At 42.1% G+C, this 20,497-nt stretch overlaps 2 protein-coding genes across 3 annotated transcripts in view; one reads left to right on the top strand and one right to left on the bottom strand.

Annotated features, from left to right (window-relative positions):
- The window catches only part of SPHKAP (SPHK1 interactor, AKAP domain containing), a 116,225-nt gene extending 103,399 nt beyond the window's left edge, over window positions 1-12,826 (top strand). Inside the window, exon 12 of the mRNA XM_084842029.1 lies at window positions 10,516-12,826. Within this exon, the coding sequence (XP_084698155.1) occupies window positions 10,516-10,659 (144 nt within the window). The 3' untranslated portion in view covers window positions 10,660-12,826. The remainder of the gene's footprint in view (window positions 1-10,515) is intronic.
- A 2,546-nt stretch (window positions 12,827-15,372) lies between these two features.
- The window catches only part of DAW1 (dynein assembly factor with WD repeats 1), a 29,802-nt gene continuing 24,677 nt past the window's right edge, over window positions 15,373-20,497 (bottom strand). Inside the window, exons 12-13 of one of the 2 annotated variants that reach the window (XM_084847163.1) lie at window positions 17,647-17,809; window positions 15,373-16,876 (exon numbers count right to left, since the gene is read on the bottom strand). In XM_084847163.1, coding sequence (XP_084703289.1) covers window positions 16,842-16,876; window positions 17,647-17,809 — 198 coding nt within the window. In that variant the 3' untranslated portion in view covers window positions 15,373-16,841. The remainder of the gene's footprint in view (window positions 16,877-17,646; window positions 17,810-20,497) is intronic. The other variant, XR_014789585.1, reaches the window with a different exon arrangement.

Raw genomic sequence — 20,497 nt, 5'->3', positions numbered from 1 at the left:
AATTGACATTTTATTGTTTTTATCATTGTTTTATTGTTTTAATGATTGGTTTTATCATATTTCATCATGATTTTATATTGTAAACTACTTTGAGATGATTATTTTTAAATGAAAAGTCGTATAGAAGTATTTTGAAATAAATAAATGTTTGTTGCCTTGAGCTCTTTGGAGGAAAGGAAAGATACAAGTGTAATAATAAAAAAAAATTAAAAATAAATTCTTGAGTAGATGTTACAATTATATTTTAAGAATATTTTTTCCTCAGTCAAGTTTTATTTATTACTGGAAGAGAATTGGGAGTAATCACACCACATTGTGAACTGCCCAGAGAGCTTCGGCTATTGGGCGGTATAGGAATGAAACAAATCATCAACAACAACAATTCTGGATTTTGCCACCGAGCCACCATTGTGATGTTTTATTTCTCACATGTATATCCTACCCTTCCTTCAAGGAGCGCAATGTAAGGATGATACAATTTTATTATCCCAACAACCCTGTGAAGTAGGTTAGGCCAAGAGAGAGTGCCTTGCCCAAGGTCCACCCAGTGAGCTTCAAGACTTAGTGGGGATTTGAAGCCAGCTGTCCTGCATCCAAGTCTGTACACTATACTTCATTGACTCTCATGTGAAATGTGTCTAATTAATACCCATGAGAGAGAATGGCCTTATAGCAGGGATAGGCAACTTTTTTAGGCCCTGGAACATTTTGGACCCTGGGCACATTGAGAAACTGTTCAGGGCACCACCACAAAATGGCTGCCGTAGAAGGCATAGGTAGTCAACTCGGACAAGTAACCTGCCCAAAAGATTGAGTACAAGGCCAAGGTGGGGTCCAAACCCAAGCATGCTAAACAAATCCTTTGAACCCACAGTCTTCAGTGCCAACAGAAACCTATTTCACAGAAGACAAATTATTTGTATTTCTTCGCACTTCACCAGCCAGCTCTACTCCTCCATGTCTCTCTCTGTCTCCCTCTCTCTCTCTCTCTCTCTCTCTCTCTCTCACACACACACACACATTCTCTATGTCTGTCTGTCTGTCTGTCTCTTTCCAGTACTCTCTGAAGCAGTCGCAGCAAGAAAATGTGCTACTTTAAAAAAAAAAAAAAAAAAGTGAGGGAGGTAGGGCACCTTGGTGCGTGCCAAGAAAGGTCCAGGGGCACTCTGATGCCTGCAGGCACCACATTGCTTACCCTTGCCTTGTAGTAATATTGTTTGGGCACCACTTTCTGCTGCATGACATTATCCCCAAAATCCCTGCAATCACAATTGTAGGGCCAAGATCCCTGTGAACTAGGCTTACGGATTGTGAGATAGAGTAGAAGCACCCACTGCCACTTCCACCATCGGGAAGCACCCGCTGTCGCTATAGTAGAAGAGGCAGGTGCTGCACCAGGGCCTTGCATGGGATCCTATGAGCTGCCACATCAGTGCAGCAGATCATAGGACTGGGCCCTGAATATTTTTTTTATTATTTATTTAAACACCAAAAGAATTAAGCTGCTGTTAGAGCCAGGGTATTGTTTAGTATTTTCTGGGGGGAAATATTTGGGAATCATAAACGTTATTTAAGCTGCATTCTGTAAGAACTGCCCAAATTGTGTCCATTATAGAAACAGCTGTCAGCTTTGCCATATGCTTGTGTAAATAGTTAAACCCAATTGCTAAAACATACCAGAGAGTGAGCAAGTACATCCTGTCTGCAAGTCTGTCCTTGGAAACCACATGCCTAATTGAACATCTTTAAAATACGTGTTTTAAGTTTAGAACGCCGTATGTAAATAGTAATAGTCCAGCTAGCTCAGAGGCATAATATTTCTTCCTGCATTTTTAAAGTGGAGTGATTCAGAACGAGAGGCCTAATTAGATATTGATTGCGAAAGTCGAGAAAATGAAAAAGCTTTGATTTCCATTTCCAAGCTAGAAGAAAAGCTGGGCTTGGGTGCATGACGTGACAGTGTCCATCATTCCATTAAACAGCAAAGCACAAAAGTGGATACATTGCAAGATTTTCCCCAGCTGCTTGAAAATGTAAAGGCAGCAATTAAAAAAGAACAAATAAAACACAACTGACATGCAGCAAAATAAGAGAGTTCCTTGTTCCTTCTCGATTTGACTTCCACTAACAAGGACTTCTGGTTCAAGTCCCCATTCAGCCATGAAGCTCACAGGGTGACTTCGGGCCAGTCACTGACTGTCCGCCTAACCCAACTCAAAGGGTTGTTGTCAGGATAAAATAAAGAGGAGGAGAATCATATAAGCTACCGTGGGTTCCTTGCAAGAGGAAAAAGGGCAGGGTATAAATGTAATAAGTAAATACATTTTAGAAACTCCCAGTCCAATTTTCCAGAATAGCTGCACCAGGGATCTTTGTGAGGAAAGCTCACTGGGTCCTTTAGCTGTTTGTTCTGCACAATTGATGATACACCAAACAATACAGCCCACCACCACCATGCATGATGCCAGGGGCTCTTCTCTCTTTCTCATTCTCTCTATCAAAGGTTAAATATGACTCTCTGCATGGTCCAAAGTGCTGTTTTGAGTTCATTCCCCACCAGTGAAAATTCCTTTTGGAAAAGCACTGCATTTATATAACTGAAATGCAGCTGTAGGGATAGATCAGGGCTGTGTATTTGCTTCTTCCTGCACTATTAGATTTCTGCACCCTCTTTCTTGGTCTTTCTTTCATTCTCTCTATTTTATTTTATATTATTTATTTGTTTGTTTGTTTATAATATTTCTTGACCGCCTTTCAGGGCAGAAGCCCTCCCAAGGCTTACAACAATAAAATACATAAAAACAGTTAAAATATTAAAAGTGATAAAAACAATAAAAGCCAACAATTAAAACAACAATTAAAACCAACAATGATGTTAACAGCAGCAGTAGCAGTCATATTAATAGAAGGCCAAGGTAAAATAGTATGTTTTCAAGGCCTTCTTAAAAGTCTGCAGTGATGGGGCATGGCGGACCTCCAACAGCAGCTTGTTCCAAAGATGTGGGGCCACTGCAAAGAAGGCCCTCTCACATGTGCTCACCCACCTGACTGCTCTCAAAGGTGGGCAAATGAGAAGGGCCTCTCTTTCTAAGCAAGCTCCCAGAGAGCGAGCGACCAGAGCAAGCAAACAGGGGGAGCAAACAGGAGTTGGCCAGGGGAGTTCGGCAGGGGAGGTCAAAGGGGAGGCCCCTAACATTTTTTTCATTTTTTTTCATTTTTTTCATTTTACTTTATTTTTTAACTAACTTTTTAAAATTTATTTGTCTTGTAACACACACTTCCACACCATTGGGACTCTGCTTTTAACCTCTACTGAGTAGAGGAGCAGGCACAGGCTAGTCTAGAACAATCACAAAGCTAGACACAAAAAGGGAAAAGAGGCAATGGAAGGACAGGACTCTCCAGTGGTGGTGACCTGCAAGGTGTGTGCAGTGTTTGTTTTCTTACCTGATAACAACATGGCCTACTCCTGCAACAAGTGCAAGTTGATCACGCTGCTGGAAGAAAAAGTAAGTGGACTGGAGCGGCGACTGTCGACCCTCCGGGGAATAAGAGAACACGAAGAGCTCTTGGACAGAATGGGGGAACTACAGCAGCAAAGGGCAGACCAGAAGCTTGAAGAGCAACAGCAAGATGAGGCAGTGGGAAATGCTGAGGTGAAGAAAAATGGAGTAGAGGATACTCCTTGGAAAAGGGTGACAGTTAGGAGAAGAAGAACTAGACGCCACTCCGCACCAGTGGAAGCAGTGGAGCTGTGGAACCGATTCCAGTACTTGCGGATGAGACTGGAGGACAGCCTGCAGAGGAAGAATCACAGGGGAACCTACATGAGAGTGAGCAAGAGGCTGAAGGTCAGTCAAACAGAGGCGATGAAACCCAGGCCTACAACAAGAAGAAGAGAAGAGTGGTAGTAGTGGGAGACTCCTTGCTGCGTGGGATCGAGACCCAAGTATGTCGCGAAGACCCGTGGACTCGCCAGGTATGTTGTCTCCTGGGAGGACAGATTAGAGACGGGACTGAAAGGTTGCCTGCACCGCCCACTGACAGGTATCCCTTTCTTCTCATCCATGTGGGAACAAATGATACCGCCAAGTGGAGCTAAGAAGAAATCACGTCAGACTTTGAAGCTTTGGGAAGGAAACTCAAGAACTTTGGGGCCCAGATAGTTTTCTCATCCATCCTTCCAGTAGTTAGAAGAGGGGTAGAAAGGGAACGAAAAATACTCCGGGTGAATGACTGGCTACGAAGGTAGTGCCAACGAGAGAGATTTGGATTCTGGGACCACAGGCTATACTTCCTGGAAGATGGGCTGTTGGCAAGGGATGGGTTGCACCTCACAAAGGAGGTGGGAAGAATGTGTTTGGCCACAGCATTGAGAACTTCATCAGGAGGGCTTTAAACTGAATCCTACAGGGAAGGGAGACGTAATGTTGGGAGTAACAATGGACGTAGGCGCATGCACTGCAACGGAGAGAACAGCTCTGATAGCGCCCAATAATAGTCTTCAGACACATGTAGGAAGAAAGCCAGACTATGAAGCGCATGGTCTTCGATGTCTATATACTAATGCCCAGAGTATGGGAAACAAATAGAACGAACTTGAACTCTTAATACAAGAGGGAAATTATGACGTGATAGGTGTAACTGAGACTTGGTGGGATGACTGTCATGACTGGAATACAGCAATTGAAGGATATAACTTGTTCAAAAAGAACAGGAGGAACAGAAAGGGAGGTGGGGTTGCACTGTATGTGAAAAATACATTGCACAGAAATACAGGAGGATGAGCTTGGTAGCCCCATCGAGAGCATCTGGATCAAAATAAATGGAGCAAAGAATAAAAGGAACATGGTGGTCAGAGTCTACTACCGGCCACCCAATCAAGGAGAAGATGAGGATGAAACTTTTGAAAAGCAAATAGCCAATGTTTTAAGGAAGCATGATGTAGTAGTAATGGGGGACTTCAATTTCCCCGATATTTGTTGGGAGACAAATTCTGCAAAACATGGCCCCTCCAGGACATTCCTGACTTGTGTAGCGGATAACTTCCTCGTACAGAAAGTAGAGGAAGGAACTAGAGGATTGCCTATCCTTGACTTGATCCTAACAAACAGAGATGACTTAGTGGATCAAGTAGCAGTCACAGGAACTCTGGGGGAAAGCGACCATGTTGTACTGGAGTTCTTGGTTCTACGGGAAGCAAAAGCCGAGTGTAGTCAAACGCGTACCCTGGATTTTAGGAAAGCTGATTTTAATAAACTCAGAACAATGATCAGTAAGGTCCCATGGCAAGCGACACTAACGAGAAAAGGAGTCCAAGATGGGTGGTAGCTTTTAAAAAAGGAAATTCTCAAGGCACAATTACAAACAATTCCAACAAGAAAAAAAGGTGGAAGACAACAGAAGAAGCCAATGTGGCTTCACAAAAAGCTTAGGGATGACCTGAAAACAAAAAAGGACACATATAGGAAGTGGAAAGAAGGCCAAGCTACAAAGGAAGAGTACAGGCAAGTAGCACAGAATGGCAGGGATTGTGTCAGGAAGGCTAAAGCTGAGAACGAGCTGAGGTTAGCGAGGGATGCTAAAAACGACAAAAAGGCTTTCTTCAGCTACGTGCATAGTAAAAGGCAGAGGAAAGAAATGGTTGTTCAGCTATTAAATAAGGATGGCAAAACAATAACAGATGACAAAGAAAAGGCAGAGGTGCTCAATTCCTACTTTGGCTCAGTCTTCTCCCAAAAGAGGGTCTATGATCCCCCTGGCAAAGGCGAAGTACAGGCTGAAGGGGCAGGATTGCAGCTTGAGATCGATAGGCATATGGTCAAGGAACACCTAATTACTTTGAATGAGTTCAAATCTCCAGGGCCAGATGAACTGCATCCTAGAGTAATCAAGGACCTGGCCGAAGAACTCTCAGAACCGCTGTCTATTCTCTTTGAGAAATCATGGAGGACAGGTGAAGTGCCAGATGACTGGAGGAGAGCTAATGTTGTCCCTATCTTCAGAAAGGGTAAAAAGGAGGAACCTGGGAACTACAGACCAGTCAGTCTGACATCAATCCCTGGGAAAATTCTGGAGCAGATGATAAAGCAATCCATCTGGAAGCACCTTGAAAACAATGCCATGATTACTCGAAGCCAACATGGATTTGTCAAAAACAAGTCCTGCCAGACAAATATGATCTCATTTTTTGATCAAGTAACCTCCCTTGTGGACCGTGGGAATGCTGTAGACATCATAAACCTCGACTTCAGCAAAGCTTTTGACAAAGTGCCCCATGATATCCTGATGAGCAAACTAGCTAAAAGTGGGCTAGATGAAACAACAATCCGGTGGATCCACAGTTGGCTACAGAATCGGACTCAAAGAGTGCTTATCAATGGGACCTTCTCAAATTGGGGAGAGGTAACAAGTGGGGTACTGCAGGGCTCAGTCCTGGGCCCAGTGCTCTTCAACATTTTTATTAATGACTTGGAGGAGGAGGTGCAGGGAATGCTGATCAAATTTGCAGATGACACGAAATTGGGCGGGATAGCTAGTACTTTGGAAGACACAACCAAAATTCAAAGTGATCTGGATAGACTGGAGCGCTGGGCAGAAAACAACAGAATGACATTTAATAGGGATAAATGCCAAGTTCTGCACCTAGGAAAAGAAACCAAATGCACAGTTACAAGATGGGGGATATGTGGCTCAACAACGCTACAAGCGAGAAGGATCTTGGAATTGTTGTCGATCACAAGCTGAATATGAGCCAACAATGTGATGTGGCTGCAAAAAAGGCAAATGCTCTTTTGGGCTGCATTCATAGAAGCATAGCTTCCAAATCCCGGGAAGTACTAGTTCCCCTCTACTCAGCACTGGTTAGGCCTCATCTGGAGTACTGTGTCCAGTTCTGGGCACCACACTTTAAGAAGGATGCGGACAAACTGGAGAGGGTTCAGAGGAGGGCAACGAAGATGATCAGGGGACTGGAAACAAAGCCCTATGAAGAGAGACTGAAAGAACTGGGCATGTTTAGCCTTGAGAAGAGAAGACTGAGGGGAGATATGATAGCGCTCTTCAAGGACTTGAAAGGTTGTCCCAGAGAGGAAGGCCAGGATCTCTCCTTGATCATCCCAGAGTGCAGGACACGGAATAATGGGCTCAAGTTACAGGAAGCCAGATTCCGGCTGAACTGCAGGAAAAACTTTCTGACTGTTAGAGCAATACGACAGTGGAACCAATTCCCTAGGGAGGTGGTGGGCTCTCCCACACTGGAGGCGTTCAAGATGAGGCTGGACAGCCATCTGTCAGTGATGCTCTGACTTGGATTCCTGCATTGAGCAGGGGGTTGGACTTGATGGCCTTGTAGGCCCCTTCCAACCCTACTATTCTATGATTCTGATCTTAAAGTGTGGGCAGGCTGATATGGGTGTAGGCAGTCCTTCAAGTACCTTGGTCCCAAACTGTTTAACGCTTTAAAGGTCAAAACTATCTCTTCGAATTGGCCTTGGAAATGCACCGGTAACCAGTGCAGCTAGCGCAGTATAGGCATTATATGATCAACTCGCCTCGCCCCCACCAATATTCGGGCGGCCGCAGTCTGCACAAGCTGGAGTTTCTGAACCGTCTTCAAAGGCAGCCCACGTATAGTGCATTACAGTAGTCCAGCCTGGACATGACTAGTGCGTGGATAACTGAGGCAAGGTCCATCCTCTTCAGATAGGGCTGCAGTGGGCATACCAGCCTAAGACGGTAAAAAGCACTCCTGGACACTGCAGCCTCCTGGGCTTCCCCAGTTAGCTCAGAGTCCAGGAGGACTCCCAAACTGTGCACTTGGTCTTTCAGTGGGAGTTCAACCCCATCTAAGACTAGTTGTAAACCTCCATCCAAAGTAGTTGGTTTCCCAACCCACAGTACCTCCATCTTGTCTGGATTAAGTTTGAGCTTGTTCACCCTCATCCATCCCAAAACTGGTTCAAGAGTTCCACAGCCTCCCTGGGATGTGCAGATGGAAACGAGAGGTAGAGCTGAGTACCATCCACGTACTGATGATATTTCAGCCCAAACCTCCTGATGACTTCTCCCAGCAGTTTCATGTAGATGTTAAAAAGCATGGGGGACAAGAGAGAACCTTGTGGCACCCCACAGCCCAACGGCCATGGGGTGGAACAGAAGTCCCCCAGCACCACCTTCTGAGACCGCTCTTCCAGAAAGGACTAGAACCACTTTAAAACTGTGCCTCCCAAGCCCAATCCAGATAAACGATCCAGAAGGATACCATGGTCAATGGTATTGAAAGCCACTGAGAGGTCCAGAAGAACCAACAGGGGAGCACTCTCCCCATTCATTCCCCAGTGTAAGTCATCAACCAGGGTGACCAAGGCTGGTTGGTCTCTCTCTCTCTCTCTCTCTCTCTCTCTCTCTCTCTCACACACACACACACACACACACATACACACGAGCCACATACAGTTCTTGAAGCACCAAGCAAGCAGAAAAGGATTTTTATATGGCCTCTCGTGGGTCACCCACCACACACAGCTGGAGGGTTGCATTTGCCATAATGGATCACCAAATATACAGGCTTTTTCTACAAAGGATATTTTTAGTACATTTTAAAATTTAATACAATACAACTTTATCCCACCCTTCCTCCAAGGAGCTCAAGGTGGGGTATATGGTTCTGGCCCCCTATTTTATCCTCAGAACAGCCCTGTGAGTTAGAGATAGTGAGTGGCCCAAGGTTACTGAGTGAGCTTCATAGATGAGTGTGGATTTGAACCCAGGTCTCCTCAGTCCTAGTCCAACTGGCAAGCAAGCACCTTTCTCTCAATGCAAGGTGTTTGCAGAGGGGAGAGAGGACTTGCTCCTCTCAGGGCTGCATACATGAATGTCTGTAAGAAAAACAGTGGTCAGATGCTCTGGTATAATGCAGACTCTTCCTCTGTTCTACGGTTTGCCACATCTCCGCAGTCTAATACACAAATTTAAGTATTTCTGTTGGTGCTCTGTGTTTGCCATTAGTTGTTTTTGTCTGCAATGATACAACACCTAGGCAGTAGAGGCTGGTGGCTGCATTGTCAATGGGGCAGTGAATCTGCTCTAGGTTTCAGTCAGAACTCTAAAGGAGCTACTCAAGGCACCTTGGATAGCTCCTTTAGAGTTCTGACTGAAACCCAGAGTAGATTCACTGCCCCACTGATATTGGAGCCACCAGCCTCCTCTGCACCTAGGTCTGCAACTGGACCAAACAGTGAGTGTGCATGTAGTACAGGTTCCCGCTCTGAACCTTCACCTTCCTCTCATGGCCAGTGAAATGTTTTGAGGATTAGAGTGCAAGGGTGCTGTTGCACTCACGTCCTGCTTGTGAGGGTTTGCTGGACTAGATGAACCTTTGGTCTGATCCAGCATGGCTCTTATGTTCTTAATATTGGAGCAGATTTGGCACAGAACTGCAGCTCTGTTTTGGGACTCATCATCATCATATACATATACTAACAGCAAACTCCTTTCTCTGAGTGCCCATACTAATGAAGTCAAAACAGGGCATTCCATGCACAAGAGGGAGGTATCAGCAGACTTAAGGGGGACACCAAGTTTATAGAAGTACAAACAAGCTTTGCAGGGGTGGGGGAGAATGCCAACCAGGGACAGGAACCCCAAAATAGCCCAATGAGGACTGAACATGCTCAGAGAGCACAGAATGTTGGCTGAGATGGGGAGGGGAAACAGAAAACTGGGAAAGGGGATGGAATGGAGTACCCTGGAGCCCTCCATACTGCAACATTTCATTGTAGCTCCCACTTCTTCCTTCTGTTTGCAATATATAGGTGTGAGTGCCATGCAGCCAAAACAGCACCACTCATACACAAGCAGGAAGATATCACCAAACTCAAGGGCATGGAGGTTTGCAGAGTCAAACAAAATTCTTTCCCCTTTTGTTAGGGGGGGAAAAAAAACCCTAATGGGTTTAGGAACCCCCAAACAGGCCAGTCACAACTTAGAATACTCAGTGGCCTCAGAATGCTTTTTTTGGTGTGTGTGTTTTTGTGGTGGGGGAACTGGGTGGGCAGGGCAATGTAATGGAGTAGGGCATGGCTGACTGACTGGAACACTAAACAGAAGCACTCCATACTGCAACATTTTGTTGCAGATCCCACTTGGATTTACTATTTGCATTATGGTAGCATCATCGTTCCTAACCAACGTCTGCTCCTTAGAACTGCTCCACACATGCCTGTACATCACCCCTTTTTTATCACTTATTTACTCTGCACTTGAGCTATCACTGAATGTGTGTGAGCGATTCCAGTGAGAATGTATTGCGGTGGTGTGGCAATGAACCTGTGACAGCTTATTCATGCATGCAAGTCATGACTTGATTCTGCTGTCAATGAGTGGTGAATAATTGAAGCAGCATGTGAAGCTGTCCTCCTGTGTAGAGCTTTTGGGTTCATTTCATTAAAGTGAAAAGTGGGGGGAAGAACTGATTGGATGAAACCTTCTCTAACAGGAAATCGTTTCCTCCAGTTTTTAGATGTTGTGCAGCTTGTCCACCAGAAATCCTGGAAAGTGGGTGATATCTTCCACGCCATGGTCCAGTTCTGCAAGCTCCATGAAGAAAGCAGCGAGCTAACGCCGAGCCTCTTTGACTGGCTTCTCGAACTGGGATAAGAAACGATGTTGAACTCCCTGTGTTCATTTTTAATCCATTTTGAGTGGCAGTGGTTTGTGAGTGGACCTCTTTGTCAAACCATCAGCACATAAACTGAACAGAAATGCACAGACTCTGCCAATGAACAAGTCTTTTTCAAAGCTGCGCAGTTGTTGTTTTTAAAAAAAGTACAGCAAAGGCCCGGAGTATACGGTGATATCATATGGGAGACCTCACATTTTAGAATGTACTGTTGTAGGAGGGGATGGGGCGTGCACTTTAAATAAACAAACATTTGTGAAGGCTGGGTGAAAAAGCCACCTGTTTCCCATAATCAAAGATTCATAGATATCTGTTGGCTATGTGTATTGACCAACACTGGAATTGCACAGTAAGAAAGGGTTTTCTTTTAAAGAGAAAGTATTTTAAAGTATTTGTAGTTTAACTACACTAGTGGTTTGTGGAATGCTAGCCAAATTAATGTGTGGGAGATGTCTCCCAATGAATTCTATATAATTGTGTTTTTAAATTTCTCCAGAGGAGTAAAAAGAGGAGTCTGAGCTCTTGAACAGTATCACAAAGAAGCAACATTCACAAGCTGTTGAAATTGCTTTTTAAACGCCTGTAGCCATTCCACAGGCATATGTTTTGTTGAAAGAAATAAAATTCAGGTTGGCAGATTTTCATACAGGTCTTTAAACTTCACGTTGTTGTTGTTGTTGTCGTCATTTCCTGCAGTTGTCAGAGGCTCTGCTCCAGTGAATGTAACACAGGATTGCTCATTAACAGAGTCCACATGCAGCTTTACTAGCAACTTTGGGCAGGTATTGGCACTTTCAAGCCTTACTTTTTCCCATCTATAATGGTGATTCATGTCCTTTCTAAAGTTCTTTGCAATCTTTGAATAAACCGAGTAGTTTTTAAAAGGATTCAGTGTTACAACTCAAAGTTTACCAACTGATCCTATGCATATTTACTCAGAAGTAAGTCCCACTGAGTTCACTGTAAGTGCGCAGTGGATTGCTGCCATGAGACAAATTTACTATCATTTCGAGTAACTATTAAACTAAAATGAGTGCAGTTTAGGCAAACCTGAAAAATAATACACTGTACTTTCATAGAAAGGGTATATTGGTGATGATTTTTATATACCAATAGAAATACATAATTATAATTTATTAATATCTTTAAACCAAACATTTCATTTTGAATTTAAAATATTTGGGCTATGGTACATATATGCAAGTCCAGTATCTTGATCTTCAAATAACTAGTTGTTTTCATCATCATACTTAAACATTATTTGGCACCAGCTAAAGAGTATGGGTTTAATTTAAAGTCAAGGAAGTGAACTGTATTGCAATAAAAATCTTCAGCTCATTACCCACTAAATATCTCCATTCCAGATTGCCACTATCCTCTGCTAATATAATCTTCACGATGTAGCTACTCCACGTTATTGAAAATTAAATATATTCTGTCATTTGCTTTTTCTTTAATGGTTTAGTCTTATAGAGATTCTGCCTCCATCTTCCCAAAAATATGAAAGGCTACTTTTATTTTCATTACAAGAGTACGTGATTCTGTAATATGTCCAAAAATAAAGTATCTTTTTGCACTATTTTTGAAGTAATTTTACATATAAAGAGCCATAATTATCACCATTGTTCTTGTTAAAATCAGCTTCATGCATGCCTGTCCTTTCTCATACGTTCAGCAAAGACATTTGCCAGCATTTTAATCTATTTCTAAGTGTTCAAGTGATTTTGCTGACAAAACAATCACTCTACAATACACGTACAGAAGTAAAGGTCACTATGATTAATAGAAAGACCGGTTTACTGCAAGCACTAGCTTTGGCTAAACAGCACCTGGGTCTGCTCTGGAGAAGTGCCACTATCCAAAAAGCCTATCAGGACCTGTGTGCACTCAGTACCTCTCAGAAACATATAGTAAAGGTATGGAGCATTAACAACTGAAATTAATTGTTGGGGAAAGTATTTATTTTTAGAGCAATGCCAGTTTATTGTGAGTTATACACACTTTTTGGCAGTGGTAGAATAAATGTTTACAAGCACAAATAACATAGCTGATATGTACCAGTGTGATGGTTTTTTTTCTGTACGTTACTTCTTAGTAATGCAGCCTGATCTGAAATAAATTTGTGTTAACTACCTTTGTCCTCCTTAAATATCTTTGTCCTCCTTGCCTTTCCTAAGCCTAATTCTGAAGGATATAAAAGGAATAAAGCATTGTCATCCATCTATTGAACTGTGTCAGTATAAGCTAGGGATGGTAGAGAATTCCGCCACGGATTCCAGTGAGGCTGGATTCTTTAGAATCCGGCCCCCCGGAATCCGTGGTGGAACGGCCTCCTGCCCTCCCCCGCGGAATCCCCTGGGATGGAACGTACCTGAGGCAGCGGCGGCGGCTGGTCTCCTGGCCGGCCTGCTGCGGCCGCCATTGCCGTCCTTCGAGCTGTGATAGGCTACGCAAGAATTTACGTAGCCTATCACGGCTAACCCCCCCCAAAAAACGCCAGCGTACGCAAATGGCAGCGGCTACGGCAGCTGCCATTTGCATTCCCTATTTTTCACCGTTCTAGCCTACGTAAACATTTACGTAGGCAATTACGGCGAAAAAAAGGGAACTGCAAATAGCGTAGTGGGCGCTATTTGTTTTTTTTTCTGCCGTTTTATCCTACGTAAATATTTACGTAGACTTTTACGGCAAAAAAAAAAAGAAATGCAAATAGCGCCCACTATGCTATTTGCAGTTCCTTTTTTTCGCCGTAATTGCCTACGTAAATGTTTATGTAGGCTAGAACGGCGAAAAATAGGGAACGCAATTTGCCTATTTGCATCCACAGCAGCCCTGGCAGACTGCTCTGTGGAGCCGCAGCAGAGCAGAGCCAGCCGGGCAGGATTCTGGGGGGGATGACCGGATCGCCTCCCCCCACCCCGTTGAGGATTCTGGGGGGAGGGACGGAGCGCCTCCCCCCACCCAGCGGATGCCCCGACCGGAACCAGGTAAGTGATTTGTACATCCCTAGTATAAGCTGAAGGCTTCACTTTTTAGAGGTGCTGTAGCTCTGGAAAAGACCCTGATGCTGGGAAAGACTGAAGGCAAAAGGAGAAGGGGACGGCAGAGGATGAGATGGATAGATAGCATCACGGATGCAATGAATATGAACTTGAGCACACTCCGGGAGAGAGCGCAGGACAGGAAGGCCTGGCGTGCTATGGTCCATGGGGTCACGAAGAGTCGGACACGACTGAACGACTGAACAACAACAAGCTCTTGTAGCTCTTGAAGCTCACCTGTAGCTCTTGAAGATTGAAGGATGATGTGTAAAGCAAGTAATCCAATGTATTGATATATCCTTAACTTTTCACAGCTCTTGAGGATGGTTCTGTGAGAGACCACATCTAAGACCATAAGAGCCATGCTGCATCAGACCAAGGGTCCATCTAGTTCAGCATTCTGTTCACACAGTGGCCAACCAGCTGCCCATGGGAAACCCACAAGCAGGACATGTGTACAACAGCACCCTCCTACCCATGTTCCCCAGCAACTGGTAAACATCGGGTTACTGCCTCTGATACTGGAGGTAGCAGGTAGCCCTCAGGACTAGTAGTCATTGATAGCCTTCTCCTTGTAGCAAATGTTTCAACGTTGTTTGGACTTCCCAGTCATCTACTTGCACTCAAGCTTTGTTGTGAAAAAGAAAAAAGCATCATTCACGATCAGATCTGCACAGCTAGTTATTCACCAAGCCAGGAAGAGCCTGCCAGTCAAATATAGGAGCCCATTCAGGGCTTGATAAGCCTCTGGTTTTGCCTGGCATAGCAAACCAGGGATTGTCAAGCACCTCACAGTTGTAGGCCTCCCTCACCTCTGATACTGGGATCTTCTGTTAAGAAATAAATTTCAGTAGCAGCTATGGGCTTTCTTCTCCAGAAAATTATGGTTGTACTTTCTGAAGCATGTATTGTAGAAACAAATAGTTTTGCCTTCCAAAGGCTTAAAGATGCTGTGCTTTGCTCTGTAGCAAATACATGCCTGGCACTTCCACAGCCTTCACAGGAGGTAAACCATGCATAATACCAGAGGATATATAGGGTAAAGCTGAACAGGGAAGTTTGGATAGATAATCTTTCAGTTAACTTGACATTTTCAGGCCAAAACATCAAACAGGCTCTTACACTGGAGGCATTTAAATTTGGGGTTTTAAACGCACTTGAGGCAAGCACTTTGGTCCTTTAACAAAAAACTATGGTAGCGTGGCATAAGCTCCTCTCCTCCACCATGAACTAGAATGACCATGTCTCCTACTTTACAGAAGACAGTTGCCTAATTGAAGGGTGGTCAGCGGATAGTCCTCTGTTTGAAGGCACCTTTCCAAGTCTGGCTTAAAGGTAAAGAATCTTAAAACAGGGAGAAGGGAGAACCTCCCCATTTACAGTTAGCACCTAGATAGGAGACTGAGAAGGCACACAAATCACCTGGTCGCAGTTAATTGCCCACTATTGTGAGATGTACTCCATTTCTATTTAAATTATAGTAACTGTTTCTGTGTGTGTGTGTGTATTAGCATATGCAAATTTTATTCAAATCTATGTCCACTTTTTTGGTGATGCACTTCCCCTTTCTTTTTTTTTTTTGCCCATGCATAAGTGGCTACCCTATCATGAAGGTTACTCTTCAGGGAAGGCCAGGTCCACTCCTTGAGTGCTTGGTCACATGGAGGCCTGGTTTATTTATTTATTACATTTCTATACTGCCCAATAGCCAAAGCATTCTGGGCAGTTTACAAAGATTAAAAACATTTAAAAATACAGTATAGATTTTAAAATCCAATTCTATTAAAAAAAAAACCCATGAACAGACAATATACACAAGAACATACATCTAAAACAACTTCAAACAAGCAATCTCAAAGCAAACAACCATAACAATAAGCCATTCCAGGATCAATTAAAACTTATCATATACTGTCAAATGTCTGGAAGAAGAGAAAGGTCTTAACCTGGTGCTGAAAAGATAGCAATGTTGGCGCCAGGCGGGCCTCGTCAGGGAGATCATTCCATAATTTGGGGGCCACTACCAAGGCCTTCTCCCTTATGTCATTCTTCCCCCTCAAATCAGCAGGAGATCATGTGAGCCAGGCCAATATGAGACCAGGCTCTCATTGTGAAGGGATCAGTTCACACTGGAAGGGTAGGGTTCATGTCACTTTTCCACTACAATACTGCAAAGCCACATGGCTAAATGCATGAACTGGCGTAATGTTTTGCACTTCAGAACATGGAACTACTACAATGAACTTTTAAGAAGTAGTAAATTGATATGAAGGAAAAGGTTAAAAGTTAAGCGCCATTTCTTAGCAACTAATTGAGAAAAACACATGCCAAACTTGGTTCTTGCCCATTACCTTCCATTATACTGCTTCATAGTGTGTAGTCCAAAGTTTCATCACTCTAGTATGAACTCTCTTTTCTCTCTCAAAGGCATGGACTGACATTGAATATTTGTTAAGTTCTACTTATTTCCTTTTAACTCGTTAGGTTTTTATATACAGGTTTTTAATATATTGTTAGCCACTTTTAAGCTTTCAGGATGGGGCAGACTATAAATCCAATACATAATGCATGAAAAATAATCTTTTTCTTTCAAGGAATGGATATAGAGTTATATGGCAGAAGTTCAAAATCAAGTTTGAAAAGTGCTTTTCCCTCCATAAGTCTCAACTACAACATCTGAACAGACAGTTTTAATATGTACTTCAGTCAATACTACATAAGCTGCAATTTTAGTGTTTTAAATATTTTTATTACACAAAAATTAAACACAGTAAGTAAAAGTATCCAACTGAAAGTGTGAGAGGCATCCAAGTGATACTTAATAGTATCATGATGCTTCTCCCCTTCCCTCCCACTCCCCACCCCAAGTGGCCTATAAATCATTATAAGGAAAACAATGTCATTTGTTGCAACCTAACCACTAACAATATATATGGGTCTATGACATACTAGCTAACATTGTTAATTCCATGGGTCCAGGAAATAGGTCTACTTCAATAATTCTAAAAACGAAAGAGAGACAGAGGCAAACACAGCTTTTGGAAAGGCTTAGTGGTTATTGTCTGTATAAGAAACTTGTATGAAAGCTGCTAGGAAGTTGGATCAGATATTGTCCTCAATTAGCGCCATATTCTACATGTGTTATCCTTGCTACCTAGAAGAAAAAATAGATTATTTTTAAAAATATATCATTTGTATATCTAGAATATACAGATAACAGTCTGTGGTGTCCCAAGCTTTTTATTAAGTGTGCTGGATCAACAGTATTTTGTATTTCGTACAAACACACCCCTTCTAACTTTGTTGACAATGCATCTTTTCACATGACACGACAGCCCACTGTGTTGTTTCTTTTGAATATGCAATTCCCGCTCAGGGGTTGAGGTGTCATGCAAACCCAGACAGCATGGGTTATATGAGGATTAAACAACCCTTACATAACCCACGGTCTGTTTTAGGGTTAACCCTCACATAACCCACGCTCGCCAGGTTCACACAACACGACAACCCGAGTGGGAGCTGTATATGCAAACTGGGCCCTGCAGCTCATCGTGGGTAAATAATGTGTCGTCTGAACCCGGTCAATCAGTCTTCCAGCTCCCACATAGCCCTATGTAAAGCAACATACAGTTGATGTTCTGGAAATCTGAACTAATTCAGGAAGTCTAGAAAAGCAATATCCTCTAGAAACAACAGTACAGTTTGGTCCAAATTTACACTGGAATAACATAATGGGATTATGACAGTAACCAGGAAACTCCTCTTACTCCACATTGCTTTAGCTCTATTCACCACCACTGGTCTAAATCCAAGTGAAACATCAGCAGGAGAATTTCTAAGTACTCTATGCATATTTAGATAGTTGTAGGACTTTTTTCTGTCTAAACATGCATAGGATTGTACCTTAAATTATATGTTGTTTACCTGTAATAATTATATTGCCCTTGTAGTTGAAAGCACATGAAAATATATCATCAGTATGTCCATCTAGTATTTGAATGCATTGTCCTGTCTGAGGTTCCCAAAGCCGAGCTGTCTTATCTGAGCTGGCCGTAAGAATACGACTGCCTTGCGGATTGAAACAGATCTTTAAAAAATAAAGTAACAAAAGTGATTTTTTAAAGAAGCAAGGAAGTGGCACCACTTAAATCTTACCATTTGTCCACCATGATTCGTACAGGTCCCATGTACCCAGTTACCCTGGAATAAGAACACCTGAATTCATTTTGGCCTCTGATTTGTTTATATGTACAGGAATTGATTCAGAGGTTGAAGTGGGCTGAAAGAGAATAAAACTTCCCACGGCAAGGAAAAGTCTACTGACTCACCATCTTTCATATCAGAACAAGAGCCATATCATATGTTATTTTGTGGAACTGAGCACTGATCTTAACTACAAAAATATTCACAAAGAAACTAATCTATGTGAGGCATTCATTAATAAATTGTGGTTGCAATGCTAAATATGTCCCTTTCATAAATTATAGCCTTTGTTGTATTTTATCCTTGGGAATCAATTCCAAAGAACAAAAAGTAGCCTATTAAACATCCTTAAGTAAACAACAGTAGAGCTGCCTTCTTTTTGGTGGAGTTCTCTGTTCCATAAACCAACACTGTGACCTTAAATTTATCCAGGATAGTAAACAAGGAGCTTGAATGCCTTGCTCAATTAAGTAGGAGTTGTCATCTCAAGCTAATAACTCTGGGATAACTATCTAGAGACAATAAAGCATATGTTTCAGCCATGTAAATGGGCCCTTAGTTGGGGGGCAGCATTAGCTAAATGTTGAAATCTGCTCTCAAGAATGGTAAAGCTATAATTTATTTGACAAATTAAGCTACATGCCCTTGAATCTGTATGTTCAAACCATCATGGCTGCAGAGAACCTCATTTTAAAGGCAACAGGGTTTAAAGGACGTGGGTTTAAAGGCCTGTCTTCAAGAATGGAGTTGCTGCAATTTTGACAGGTTATACAGCTGGTAAAGCTGACTTATTTAGTAAAGAGGTACAGATGGATGGCAACAAATTTTGAATTCTTGGAGTTTTTAATGATGAATTTTAGGCAAGCTTCTAAAGAAATATTAACGATTTCCAGAGGGTTAGGCATGTTAGTCTGGTGCCAATCTTGTGGTACCTTAAAAACTAATAAATGTATTATGGCATAAGCTTTCATGGACAACAGCCCACTTCATCAGATGCATGAGTTCGAAGGGTATATGCACATGCTGTTGTGAAGGTAGGAGGAACTGAAAACAGTGAGGTCAGAGGGGACTAAAATGCAGAAAGTACAGACAGTGGTAATTTACCTTATTTACAGTAGCCATTCACAAAAAAAGTTGTTGGGGGATTATGTTTGATTGAACACTTTGATGCATATGGGGCTCATCATTCATAATTCGTTGTTTTATATGCACACAGAAAATGGACTATAATGGAGTATACAAAGAACTGCAGACTGCATAACTTATTTCCATAGTAAACTAATAAAAATAACTTTTTTTAATAAAATCCACATTATTTTTTTACATTAAAAAAATATTAATAAAGAATATATTTTAAATAAAAAGAAAACAACTTTTATAAAACAAAACATATATGCTGCTTATATAATTGAGTGGGGATTTTAAAAACAATTTTAAAAACAGGGCAGTTCTCCCCTTCCTTCTGAATCCATGGTGAATATCTATTTTGCATAAAATAATAGTTATGATTTTTAATCTAAAAACTGTATTAAACATATACCTCTTTTCTCACTATATCAAATTTACTATATCACTATGCTTGCCAAATTTCATTACACATACACTAATATTACCTTTAATCACGCAAGATGTTGAATCTACAACTTCCATCAATGTACACAAACCTACAACCTCAGAAAATTAAGCTGCAAAACAACATACCTAGTCACAACATTGCCACAAATCAGCACATGTAAGGGATACTAACTGTGGATTTAAGAACATCCTTTGCATCTGTCTCTGAGGTTTATACATATATTTTATACAAATATTCTTGTGTTAGGCCCCTTGCAGGTGAAATTGGACTGGGGAGGGGTATTGGTTTAGCATATATAACATGATTTAATTGAAAGTGACCATTCCTAAGTCTAAAATGGCCTCAAAGCTTTGTATCCTTCAACTAGTATTGGCTTCTCCTTCCAAGTGTGTGTGAAGCTATTAGAAACTTTGTTAATAATGAAAAAAAAAAAAGAACACAGCCAGCAGCTTTGGTCCAGCACATCTCTTCAGACCCTAGAGCAAGAGATAATTTGTGGCACTCCAGATGTTTTGGCCTACAACTTCAATCAACCTAAGCCAGTATAGCCAATGGTGAGGGATGATGGGAATTGTGGTCTTCCAGATGATTTGGCCTACACTGCCCACCCCTGCCCTAGAAATACACCAAAAGACAGGATAGAAGAATGTTGTTTGTAGGGCCTTCCAATGTAAAATAAAACCTCTGTTCACCATGAAATATATCATCCAAGAGAGGTTGGACTGAGACAGTAGTTCCAATATCATGCATACACTGCCATTTTAAATACAACTGAAAAACTCCCACTAACTATTGCTGCTGGGAAATCCCAGCAAACAAAGGCAGTCTTATTTAAGTTATTGTACTTAAATGAATATAAAAAGTGGTAGGGGGGAAATCACCCAGCTTCTCTAAAAATCTGAATCATTAAATGCCCACATAAATTTCAGAAGCTGCAATCACACCCCTAGTTATGCATGCATAAATCCCACTGAATCAATAGGACATCTGTACATA

The sequence above is a fragment of the Heloderma suspectum genome, chromosome 3 (assembly GCF_057233095.1).
Source record: "Heloderma suspectum isolate Gila_16-S chromosome 3, 16-S_ref, whole genome shotgun sequence".
NCBI lineage: Eukaryota > Metazoa > Chordata > Lepidosauria > Squamata > Helodermatidae > Heloderma > Heloderma suspectum.
The sequence above is the reverse complement of the archived record's forward strand: the minus strand, read 5'-3'. Positions and strand labels throughout refer to the sequence as shown.